Source organism: Pinus tabuliformis, chromosome X (assembly GCF_031772625.1).
Source record: "Pinus tabuliformis cultivar Carrire ecotype Pingquan chromosome X, CPIR1, whole genome shotgun sequence".
Taxonomy (NCBI): domain Eukaryota; kingdom Viridiplantae; phylum Streptophyta; class Pinopsida; order Pinales; family Pinaceae; genus Pinus; species Pinus tabuliformis.
The window spans coordinates 134,223,356-134,235,888 of NC_142308.1; the positions used below are offsets into that span (position 1 = coordinate 134,223,356).

Sequence of the window (12,533 nt, forward strand, 5' to 3'; positions counted from 1 at the left end):
ATTGGTTCAAAGCTATTTTAAGAGAGTAGAGGTCTTGGGTTCAAGTCTCCATTTTGTGGGGGCGGATTTTTTTTTCATTCCCGCACATTCGCGCACTTTGCCAGCAACTTCAACAATTATTTTTCAAAAAGCCATAACTTCTTCATCCCGAAGCCTTTTTCAGAGCCGTTTTTTTTAAAACCGCCTATTTTTTCGAGATCTATCCATTGGAACACCTACTTTCAGCATCTTCAGCTTCAGTTTTTTTTTTTTTTTAAATGGAAAGCCCATGCCAAGTCATTCTTGACAGCACTAACTACTTCCAATGGGTAGCCTACATCGAAGATTTACTTAGAAGTAAAGGTCTCTTCAGAATAGCCATAGACCAAGAGAAGAAACCAAAAGATGAAGACAAGGTGGAAAAATGGGAAAATAGACAAGATCAAGCACGTGGTTTGATAGGGATGTCTATTTCTCCTAATCTTAGATTCCACATTGCAGAACTTGAGACTCCTCATGAAGCATTAGAAAAACTTGCTAAAGTTTTTGGGATTAAAAATGAAATTAGAGCCCATCAACTTGAAAATGAGCTGCTTACTTTAGATCCTAATAATTTTTCTTGCATTGAAGATTTCTTGTCCAAATTCAAGAACCTTAGATATCTCCTGGAAGGTGTTAAAGTTAAGAAAGACGATGGTAACCTTATTTATTCCATCCTTACTAAGTTGGGACCAGCCTACTCTATATTTGTTTCCACTTTCCATTCTACAAGAGAAGCTTTCATTTGTCAAGGACAAGACTACAAGGCCCCTTACTTTGACTCCTTTTGTGATTCCTTAATAAGAGAACAAGAAAAACTCTTACACCTTGGTCTTCTTAATCTTGGAAACTCTTCCACGAAAGCGTTAGCCGCCCAGCAGCAACCAAATTCAAAGAATCCTAAGAAGTCATATCCTCAAAAGAATGGTCCTAAACCATCTCAGCCTCAAAATGAAAGATCATTTCAGCAAAATGATAAGACCAATAAAAACAAATGGAAGAAGTCTGATAGACATTGTAACTTTTGTAATCGAGATGGCCACTTAGAATCTAAATGCTTTAAGAAGATGGAAGCCTTGGAAGCCGCAATGAAGAAACATAACATCCATGTGGAGCCTACTTCAACTTCAACTTCCGGAATGGCACTTTCTGCATGTCATTATCAATCATCTCAGTTTAATGATGTATTATGTGTTCCAACCTTATCCTGCAACCTTCTATCTGTCTATCAGATAACTCATTCAGGTGAAGGTAAAATTGTTGAATTTTCACCTCATGATGTTGTAATCAAGGATCTAAAAGATCCTAAACAGATTCTAGCTACTGGTCTTGCTGATGATTCCAAAAGGTTGTATAAGTTTCACAACTTTGGGTCATCAAATCTTCCCTCAGTATTTGTTGCTCATAATGATGAAGTGAGCAAACTTTGGCATGAGCGATTTGGTCACTTAAACTATCGCTCCCTTCAGCATCTATGTAAAGAAAATATGGTGACAGGTCTTCCTATGGTATCTTGCAAAGATGGTGTTTGTTCCGGATGTGTACTCGGAAAACATCATCGGGACAGTTTTGACAAACGTGCCTCTTGGCACGCCTCAGCCCCTTTACAGCTTGTGCACAGTGATTTATGTGGTCCTCTTCATGTTGCTTCATTCTCTGGATGCAAGTACTTCTTAACTTTCATTGATGATTTCTCCAGACGCACTTGGGTATACTTCTTAAAACTCAAGAGCGAAGTATTTAACACTTTTTTGGCCTTCAAAGCCTTTGTTGAAAAACAATCTGGACATCCAATTCTTAAGCTAAGAACTGATAATGGTGGAGAATATGTTAAAAATACATTCATCAACTTTTGCACCGAAAATGGAATTCAAATGCAACATACTGTTCCATACACTCCACAACAAAATGGTGTCGCTGAAAGGAAAAATTGCACCTTAAAGGAAATGGCTAATTGTATGCTGCAATCTAAAGGACTGAGTCTTAGTTTTTGGGCTGAAGCAATTAATTGTGAAAATTATATAATCAATCGCACTCCTACTAAGGTTCTAGAGAACATCACTCCAGAAGAAGCTTGGAGTTCCATTAAACCAGATGTAAGTCACTTTCGTGTGTTTGGAAGTGAAGCATGGGCCCATATTCCAGATGAAAAGCATAAAGCTTTAGAACCTAAGAGTGAGAAATGTACTTTTGTTGGATATTCTGAAGATGTAAAAGGTTATCGACTTATTCCATTTAAGTCCAAAAATGTTATCATTAGAAGAGATGTAAAATTTGATGAAAATAAATCGGCCTGCGAGCCTAGTCCGGTGGATGTGCCACCTCTTCCTATCTCTTCTACCTTTGAAAACATTTCTTCTTCAGATGATGAAAGCGAGGATGATAATCCTCCCCCACCTTCTCAGGATCCTCAACTTCCAAGATGGGTCCGTGCTACTCGAGATGCAGCAGGTGATCTTTCCGGTGATCCTACAGATCAGTGACGTACACGTTCTCAGTTTGAAAGAGCCTCTTCTTTACTGGCTCAAGCTCCAGTAAATCATGATCCTGACACTTTTGCAGAAGCTTCAGGCCATCCACATTGGGAAGCAGCTATGAATGAAGAATATCATTCATTGATGACAAATGATACATGGGATCTTGTTCCTCTACCAAAGGGACGCAAACTTGTTAGATGTAAATGGGTTTACAGAACCAAGTATGGACCAGATGGGAAAGTTGATAAACATAAAGCTCGTCTCGTTGCTAAGGGCTTTTCACAGGTTGAAGGCATTGACTACACTGAAACCTTCTCCCCTATTGCCAAAATGAACTCTATCCACCTTGTTCTTTCCCTTGCTGCCTCTTTAAAATGGGAAGTCCATCAGATGGATGTTAAATCTGCCTTCTTGCATGGGGACTTGCAGGAAGAAATCTATATGGAACAACCCATTGGCTTCATACAAACAGACTCTAGCCTTGTTTGTCGACTTAAGAAATCCCTTTATGGTCTCAAGCAAGCTCCTCGGGCTTGGTATGCCAAAATGGATAGCTTTCTTTTAGAATCTGGCTTTTCTAGGTGTCATTCTGACAATACTGTCTACACCAAGAAAGTGGGCAACTCTCTTATCATCCTTGTTCTTTATGTTGATGATCTTATTCTTACTGGTAGTGATCCCAACCTTATAAACCATGTGAAGTCCAGCCTTAAAAAGAAATTTGAAATGACAGACTTAGGACACTTACACTATTTTCTCGGTCTTCAAGTCTTGCAATCCCGCGAGGGTATTTTCCTTTCCCAGTCCAAGTATGCTTGTGATATTCTTCGTCATTTTCACATGGAAGACTGTAAGCCAGCCCCTTCTCCCTTTCAGTCTGGAGTCAAACTTTCAGTCTCTTGTACTTCCCCTGAAGTTGATGCTACCTTATACCGTCAACTTATCGGAAAACTCTTGTATTTAACCCATACTCGTCCTGATCTTTCCTTTGCTGTTGGCCTTGTTGCTCGTTTTATGCAAAACCCCCGTGAAAGTCATTGGAAAGCAGCTAAAAGAATACTTCGTTATGTTCGAGGTACAGTACAGTTTGGGATTCATTACAGTGCCAAAGCAGCTCCTCTGTTAGTTGGTTTCACTGATTCTGATTGGGCTGGTGACCCTGATGATCGGAAGTCTACTGCCGGTTATGTCTTCACTCTTGGTTCATGACCTATTACATGGGCTTGTAAGAAACAGGCTGCCATTTCTCTTTCATCAGCAGAAGCAGAGTATCGTGGTGCCGTGGAAGCTAGTAAGGAAGCCTTGTGGCTTCGTCAGATCCTATCAGAGTTTGGCTTTGAGGAGCAGCATCCAACCACACTTTGGTGTGATAATCAAAGTGCCATTCAACTATGCAAAGATCCAGTTCAGCATCAGCGCAGCAAACACATTGAACTACACATGCACTTCATCAGAAAGCTCATTCATGACCATGTTCTTGAAGTGCAATATTGTCCAACAGATGATCAGGTTGCAGACATCTTCACAAAGGCTCTCACAGAGGCGAAGTTCACTAAACTTCGATATATGCTTGGAGTTCAGGAAGTTGTCACTAAGGGGGGATAGGCTCTAGTGCCTCCTTCCTTCTCCTATTGTGTCATATTTGTAAATCCTTCAATCCTATCCCAAGTTGTGCTTAAGGGGGGATGTTAGGATATTCCGACACATAGGATATAGTTAAGCTCAACTTGGTCTAGTATAGAGTTAGTTTAGAGTTAGGTAAAGTGTGTTTCTTTACCGTTGTACATTTTGTAACTTACAATCCGACGGTCACGATATGTAGTGATCTGACGGTTCACTCTCACCTCGGTATTACCGACACTTGATCCGTGGCTTGACACCCGATTGGTCCATGAGTTCTATTTAAAGCGCATGGAGGGTCATTGTTCGGGTAATCCGTGCATGAGAGAAGCTTATGTAAATTTTCATTATTTGATTAATAAATTGTCTGTAGTAGCCACGTTGGGACAGGCCGTGGACTGTTTCCCTCCTTGCACTTTGAGGGTTTTAACCACGTCAAAAATACTAGTGTATTGATTTGAGATCTGGTTGTGAGCGGTGTCCTTTTGGTATTCTTTCTAAGGAACTTACCCTGTAAATTCCTACAATTATGCAATTTCCTTCTCTTGTAAATCCAACCTATTCAACAAAATAAGAAAAAGAATTACTTCAGCTTCTCCCTTTTAAATCAGATGACAGAAGTGTATGACCAATAGGATTCTTGTGATTTGGCAAGGGAGGAATAGGTTGGAATTCCATGTCATAACAGGTTGAGGAGGAATAGGTTGGAATTGCTCTGTTGTTGCCACCGTCATGATTGGCATATTCAAATGGTATTTGTTGCTCCATTCCTACTGCAACAATTGGATTAATCTACAATGTACCTTCTTCTGTAAGTGTAACCTGTTCAACAAAATAAGAATAAGAATTGCAGCTTCTCCCTTTTAAATCAGATGACAGATCTGTATGACCAATAGGATTTTCATGATTCCTCTGTTGGGAATTTTCTGGTAAATTCCAAAACAAAATCACTGAACAGAGAGTAATACTCTATTTTTGCCACAAGATCTTTAACACAAGGAAGCTTAAAATAGATTGTTGGAGAAGCTCAGATTTTTTCACACACATAACAACTTTATATTCATTAATAATCTGCCTGATACAAACTTCATCCTCTTAACAGAGGGATTCACCAAGAACTTCCACAAAAAACAAATTACTCTGTTTCAGCTACAAAATTTATTTTTACACTACTGTGTGTAAAAATAGAACTTACATTTACTGCTGTAAAAAAAAAAAAAAAATTTCTACTCATTTCATTCACGGTGATTTTTTTATTTCAATCTCAAAAAAAAAACTTCTTCTCGCACTACTGTGCATATTACATTTCATACATTGAGATTAAAAAAAATTACATTTACTGCAACATTTTCGCACCTCACATTAGCATTGTTGTGCATTTCACTTTGCATTACATATGCAATGAAGAACCCTCGCCCCTTTACACTGCTGTGTGCTTCCCCTGTATCTCCTTAAACAACAACAACAACAAAAAAACATAACACACGAGCTTTTCTATTTTTTACATATTACATTGCGTATATTTTTTTAACAAAAAAATGACCATACCTTTCTTTTAATTTGCCATACTTCCGTGCATAAAAAAACATTAAAATTGAAACATTTCACCTACAATCTATGAACCAACGTAAATCACATTAATTGCTTCACGTGGGCGGTCAAACAAAAAATTTCACGCCAACTCCTTATTCAGGCCTGTATGCATCTTTGACTTCAATCAACGGTGTCAAGCCTTCACTTTAATCGAACGGTTATCGCTCAGTTGAACCAAACGAAATTTACCGGCCGGGGGATTGGTGGTTTTGAAACCGTACTGTGGACACGCGTCGGTTGGTCGGTGTGATCGGAGCCTCCCCACGAAATACCAGCCAGCGTGAAAGGTGGTGCGGGGAAAATACCGGCGGTTTTGTGGAATTAAATGCGGCAGTTGCAAATTAATATTTCAACACTCCCCTTTAATTTCAACTGCTGGGTTATCAGTCATACCCAAACATTTCCTCAAAAATTCAAAACTTTTCTGGTCCAATGGCTTGGTCAAAATCTCTGCAACCTGCTCTTGAGTCCTGCAATGTTTTAAAATAATTTCTCCATTTCTTACCAATTCCGTGATGTAATGAAACCTTGTATCAATAGGTTTCATTCTCTTATGAAACACAAAATTCTTGGATAATGCAATAGCTGAGATATTGTCACAAAGAATAATCGTTGCTTTTACTAGCTCTTGGCATAAGCTCCTTAACATCCTTCTCATCCAAACTGCTTGACATGCTGCTGCTGCAGCTGCCACATATTCTGCCTCTGCTGTAGACAACGCTACAATAGGCTGTTTCTTAGAAGCCCATGAAATAGCTCCTGAACCCATGTGAAAAACATAAGCGGATGTGCTTTTCTGATCATCTACCCTTCTAGTGCAATCATGATCAGTGTATCCAATTAAATCTGAACATTCCGAAGTAGTATATAAAATCCAAAATCTTTTAGTACCTTTGATATACCTCAGAATTCTTTTTGCTGCCTGCCAATGTGCTTCTTTTGGCCTCTCCATGAATCTAGAAATTAAACTAACAACAAACATTATATCTGGCCTAGTTGCAGTCAAATAGATGAGGCTGCCAACTATGCTCTTGTACAAACTAGGATCAAAATCCTTGCTCCTGTCATCTTTGCTAAGTTTTAATCCCATCACTGTGGGACTGATTGCTGCCTTGCACTCTTGCATATTAAATCTTTCCAACACTTCATTAACATATCTTGCTTGTGAGATAAAAATCCCATTTTCATTTTGATCTACTTCTATTCCTAAGAAGTATCTCAGCAAACCCATGTTAGTCATCTCAAATTCTTCTTTCATGACTGATTTGAAATTTTCAATGAGGTAGTCATCATTACCTGTAAAAATAACATCATCAACATACAACACAACAATTAGAATTTTACCATCTTTTTCTTTGATGTAGAGGGTGGGTTCTCTCTCACACTTTGCAAATTCATTTTCCAGTAGATAGGAATCTATCCTACTGTACCATGCTCTTGGTGCTTGCTTAACCCCATAAAGAGCTTTCTTCAATCTGCACACCTTGTGTTCTTGGCCTTTCTTTTCATAGCCTAGAGGTTTCTCAATGTAAACCTCTTAATTTAACACTCCATTTAGGAATGCTGACTTCACGTCCATTTGAGAAACTTTCCACTTGTTTTGTGCTGCTATGGACAACACTGCTCTCACTATTTCCATTCTTGCAACCGGTGCGAAAGTTTCCTCTTAGTCTCTCCCATACTGCTACTTGTATCCCTTGACAACCAGTCTTGCCTTGTGTCTTTCTATTTTGCCTTCAGCATTACTCTTGGTCTTGTAAACCCATTTAACTCCAATGACTTCTTTACTTTTTGGTAGTTCAACCAAGTCCCATGTCTTGTTTCTTTCTATGGCATTAATCTCCTCATCCATAGCTTCTATCCATTTTCTATCTTTAATTGCATCTTCGAAATGAATAGCGTCATCAACATGACAATATAAGGCAAACAAAGAATTCATACCTTCATCATAAATGTCACTTAAATTTCTAAATTTCTTAGCTCTTTCATTTGGTGTACAAGTGCTTGAATACGCACTTGAACTTCCTCCTTTCAGTGTGCTTGGAGAAGCACTTTCATTTCTCCTCAAGGGTGTCCCTTGTTGTCCTTGTGTTGGTGCTACTATTTGGAGATGTATTTCAGTCATCTCCTCATCATTTTCATCATGAGACAAACAGTTTTTAATATTCATTGTTTTCTCTATGCTTCCATCCCAAGCTTCCTCCTCAATGAACTGAACATCTATACTCACAAAAAACTTTTTGGTAGATGGGATATACAACCTGTAAGCTTTGGATTCCTCATTGTATCTAATGAAAATACATTTCTCCCCTTTGTTGTCCAACTTCTTCCTTAGCTGATCTAGAATGTGTGCATAAGCCACACATCCAAAAACTTTCATTTGGGTGACTCCTTGTTTTCTCCCACTCCATGCTTCTTCTGACACTCTGTTCATAACTGCTTTTGTAGGGCACCTATTCAAAATATATACTACACAATGTACAACGTCAACCCAATAATAATTTTGCAAATTCTTTGCCTTTGGCATACTCCTCGCCATATCCATGATGGTCCTATTTTTTATTTTAGCTACTCCATTTTGTTGTGGGGTGTACCTAGTTGTAAACTGCTTATGAATTCCATTTTCTCTACAAAAGCGTAGAAATTCCTTGGAGATATACTCACCTCCTCTATCAATTCTTAGAACCTTGATATGCAGCGTGCTTTCATTTTTCACAAGTGCTTCGAAATTGTGAAATTTTTCAAACACTTCACTTTTGTTCTTCAAGAAATAAACCAAAGTTTTTCTGGTGAAATCATCAATGAGATGTTAGAAAATATTGGCTGCCTGCAAGTGATGGAATTTGCATAGGTCCACATAAATCTGAGTGGACAATTTCTAAGTGTGCTTTTGCCCTTATGCTTTTCCCAGATGGAAAGATTTCTCTATGTTGTTTCCCCAAGATACAACCTTCACAAAGGTTGTCTGGATTCTCTATCAATGGTAATCCTCTTACCATTTCTTTTCTACTCAACAAGTTAAGACCTCCAAAGTCTAAATGCCCAAATCTCAAGTGCCACAACCAATTTTCATCCTTTGGTAAGCTTTGGAAAGCCTCTTGTGTCAGTGCTGCTATTACTTCTTTATTTTTCAAATCTGCCTTTATTTTGAGAGGGAACATCTTGTTCCTCATTATCTTCACTTCAGCAATACATCGTTCGCTGGGTGCTCTATCCATGATGGTGCATACATCATTCTCAAAGAAAACATTGTAACCCTTTTGAACAATCTGTCCAATACTTAAGAGGTTACACTTCATACCAAGAACATAATAGACATCTGCTATGGTTTTCTTTTCACCTTTCTTTGTAAATATTTTTACTTCTCCTTTTCACATAACATAAATTTTACTATCAGCCCCAAGTGTGACTTGTGATTTCAAAATTTGATCTAAAGCAGAAAATAGGGCTATGTTTCCTGTCATATGGTTACTACAACCGGAATCTAGAAACCATATCATCACTGTTTGTTTCAGCCATGTTACAAGCTAAAAGCACATTATCTTGGCTGATATTTTCTCTAGTGACATTTGCACTAGATCTATTATTCATATCATGCTGCTTCTTCCTATGTTCATTTGCATAATGCCCATATTTTTTACAATAATAACATTGGACATTGGATTTTTCATACCTTTGTCCTTGAGCATGATGTTGTCCACTTTTTTGACTATTGCCTTGGCCTTGGTTCTGATTTGGATTGCTTCCTCTTCCTTGAGCATTTGCTAGACTATTCCTTCCACCTTTGTTTTGGCTTCTGCCACTTCCTCTATTGTTTCCTCTGCCTTGACCTCTTCCTCTTCCAAAGGACATCTGGGTCTTGAAGGCCTGCTCTAGAGATGAGTTTTCATTTCTACTCAACCTCCGCTCATGTGTTATCAGTGATGCATGAAGTTCATCAACTCAAAAGTTTGTGATATCCTTTGTCTCTGATATGGTGGTGACAATCACATAAAACTTTGAGGGTAGGACCCTCAATAGTTTCTCCATAATCCTCCTTTCTTCAAGAATTTCTCCATGAGACCTTATCTGTGTGACCAGACCAATCACATGTGTGAAGAATGAGTCAGTATTATCTAACTCCTTCATGCAAATATTCTCAAAATCTCTCCTAAGCAACTGTAGTTTTGCTGTCTTCACTTTCTCCATGCCATGATAGGTTGTCTTGAGAGTTTGTCATGCTTCTTTGGATGTCTTGGCTGATGCTATCCTTGGAAACACACTCTCATGCACTTCTTGATACAAAAATACGAGGGCTTTTGAGTCCTTCTTCTTATAACTCTTCAACAAATATTTCTCTGCCTGTGTCAAGTTATTAAACTCTTCTTCATCAGCTGGTTCTTCAAATCCATCTTCAACTAATACCCATAAATCTTGAGAAGCAAACAGGGCTCTCATGGTTATTACCCAATAGTCATAGTTTTTCCCATTAAACTGTGGGAGCTGAGTTTTAGAAATACCGATGTTAGTGATGGTGTTGGAGCCAGCCATTCCTTGCACTCTAAACTATGCTTCAAATATTTGAGTGTGTATTTAAAAATCACTAATTGTCTTCAACAAAAAAATCTTCTGAAATACCTTGGATTTTCACTAAGTCTTCACTCTGCTGGAGTAGCTGCTGCAGCTAGAAATTCTTCCTTCAACTTTCTTGTCATCTTCAAAGAGCGTGGACAAGCTCTAATACCACTGTTGGGAATTTTCTGGTAAATTCCAAAACAAATTCACTGAAGAGAGAGTAATACTCTATTTTTGCCTCAGGATCTTTAACACAGGGAAGCTTAAAATAGATTACTGGAGAAGCTCAAAGTTTTTCACACACATAAAAACTTTATATTCATTAATAATCTGCCTGATACAAACTTCATCCTCTTAACAGAGGGATTCAACAAGAACTTCCACAAAAAACAAATTACTGTGTTTAGCTCCAAATTTATTTTTTACACTAATGTGTGTAAAAATAAAACTTACATTTACTGCTGTAAAAAAAATTAATCTTTTTCTACTCATTCCATTCACTGTGATTTTTTTATTTCAATCTCCAAAAAAGAACTTCTTCTCGCGCAGCTGCGCATATTACATTTCATACATTGAGATTAAAAAAAACATTACATTTACTGCAGCATTTTCGCACCTCACATTAGCACTGCTGTGCATGAAGAACCCTCACCCCTTTACTCTACTGTGTGCTTCCCCTTTATTTCCTTAAACAACAACAACAACAAAAAAACATAACACACTAGCTTTTCTATTTTTTACATATTACATTGCGTATATTTTTTTAACAAAAAAAAATGACCATACCTTTCTTTTAATTTTCCATACTTCAGTGCATAAAAAAAACATTAAAATTGAAACATTTTGCCATACTTCAGTGCATAAAAAAACATTAAAATTGAAACATTTCACCTATAATCTACGCACCAACATAAATCACATTAATTAATCTACGAACCAACATAAATCACATTAATTTCTTCACGTGGGCAGTCAAACAAAAACTTTCACCCCAACTCCTTATTCAGGCCTGTATGCATCTTTGACTTCAATCAACCGTGTCAAGCCTTCACTTTTAATCGAATGGTTACCAGCCAGTGTGAAAGGTGGTGCGGGGAAAATACCTGCGGTTTTGTGGAATTAAATGCAGCAGTTGCAAATTAATATTTCAACATCCTCAAAAGAGGAATAGGTTGGAATAGACAGGAGAATGCATAGAAAAATGGATGTTGTAGTGCTTCCTTAGGTATGGGTCTTCTCTTCCGATCCCACGACAACAAACTGTTTATGAGATCAATGGCCGCAACACTTGCTGTCGGTAGAAGAGGTGACAATTGTTTAGTGGAATCAACATTTGTAAACTCTTCTGGAAACCTGTAACCCTTTAAGTCGGCAAGCAGTAATCTCTCACGCCATCTTCGGTGTCAGGAGAACCAATGACAGATCAAATGCTATGCAGCTGATGTAGCGCATTAGAGCCCGTAAATATTGGATAACCAGTGAACAACTCCGCCATGATAACGCCCATTTCCCAAATGTCATTGGACAAACCATATTCAGTGGATCCAAGAAAAAGTTCGGATGCTCGATATGGGCATGTCCCAACATATGATTCCAGTGGCTTATTCAATATTCTAGTAGCGAGCCCGAAATCACCAATTTTAATAGACGTACCTCCCCTCACTAATAAATTCTGTGGTTTCAGGTCCCTGTGACAATATGTTTCATAAGACATGCTTTGAATCCCTTTCAAAATCTGGAATCAAAAGCTTCGCACCTCGTCCTGGGAGAACGAACAACCTGTCCCTCTTCTCTCGATCTCTGACAGATCGCAGTCGATCAGCTCAAGCACCGTGTACAACATGGTGCCCTCCAATGTGATATCATGCAGGTAGAGCATGTTGTGATGAAACCTCATATCCGCTAAACAATTCACCTCTGCGCAATCCTAATATCTAGAGAAGTTTCCGTTGAGTCTCTTGATGGCCCAAAATTCACCCGTAACCTTATCCATTGCCTTCCAAACGGTTCCACGACTTCCTTTTCCCAACTCCGGAACAATAACATAACGATCGATGGCACTCACTGTGAAATTAGAAAATAGTAACAACAGTCGCCTTCTGTTCTCTTCACTCTGAAATTAGAAAACAGTAACAGTGGCCTTGCCTTATCTTCTCTCCTCGCCTTGCCACGCCAAATATTAGACTGAGGTTCCAACTTTGCTCACAGTTTTCACCTTCGCCTTATCTACTACTAACGATTCTATTAAAGTTTAGATCAATTTGAAAATGA

At 38.4% G+C, this 12,533-nt stretch overlaps 1 protein-coding gene across 1 annotated transcript; it reads right to left on the bottom strand.

Annotated features, from left to right (window-relative positions):
• Positions 1-11,685: 11,685 nt before the first annotated feature.
• LOC149138825 (cyclin-dependent kinase F-3-like) lies at positions 11,686-12,159 on the bottom strand. The gene is made up of 2 exons (XM_089450507.1): positions 12,019-12,159; positions 11,686-11,934 (listed from the first exon to the last, which is right to left on the bottom strand). The coding sequence occupies exons 1-2, from the start codon at positions 12,157-12,159 to the stop codon at positions 11,686-11,688; spliced, it is 390 nt and encodes a 129-aa protein (XP_089306633.1).
• Positions 12,160-12,533: the final 374 nt, after the last annotated feature.

Coding starts and splice junctions, on each gene's coding strand:
- LOC149138825 (XM_089450507.1), bottom strand. CDS start 12,159: ATGAGGTTTCATCACAACATGCTCTACCTGCATGATATCACATTGGAG. Junction 11,935..12,018: donor GTTCGTTCTCCCAGGACGAG/GTGCGAAGCTTT, acceptor CTGAAACCACAG/AATTTATTAGTGAGGGGAGG.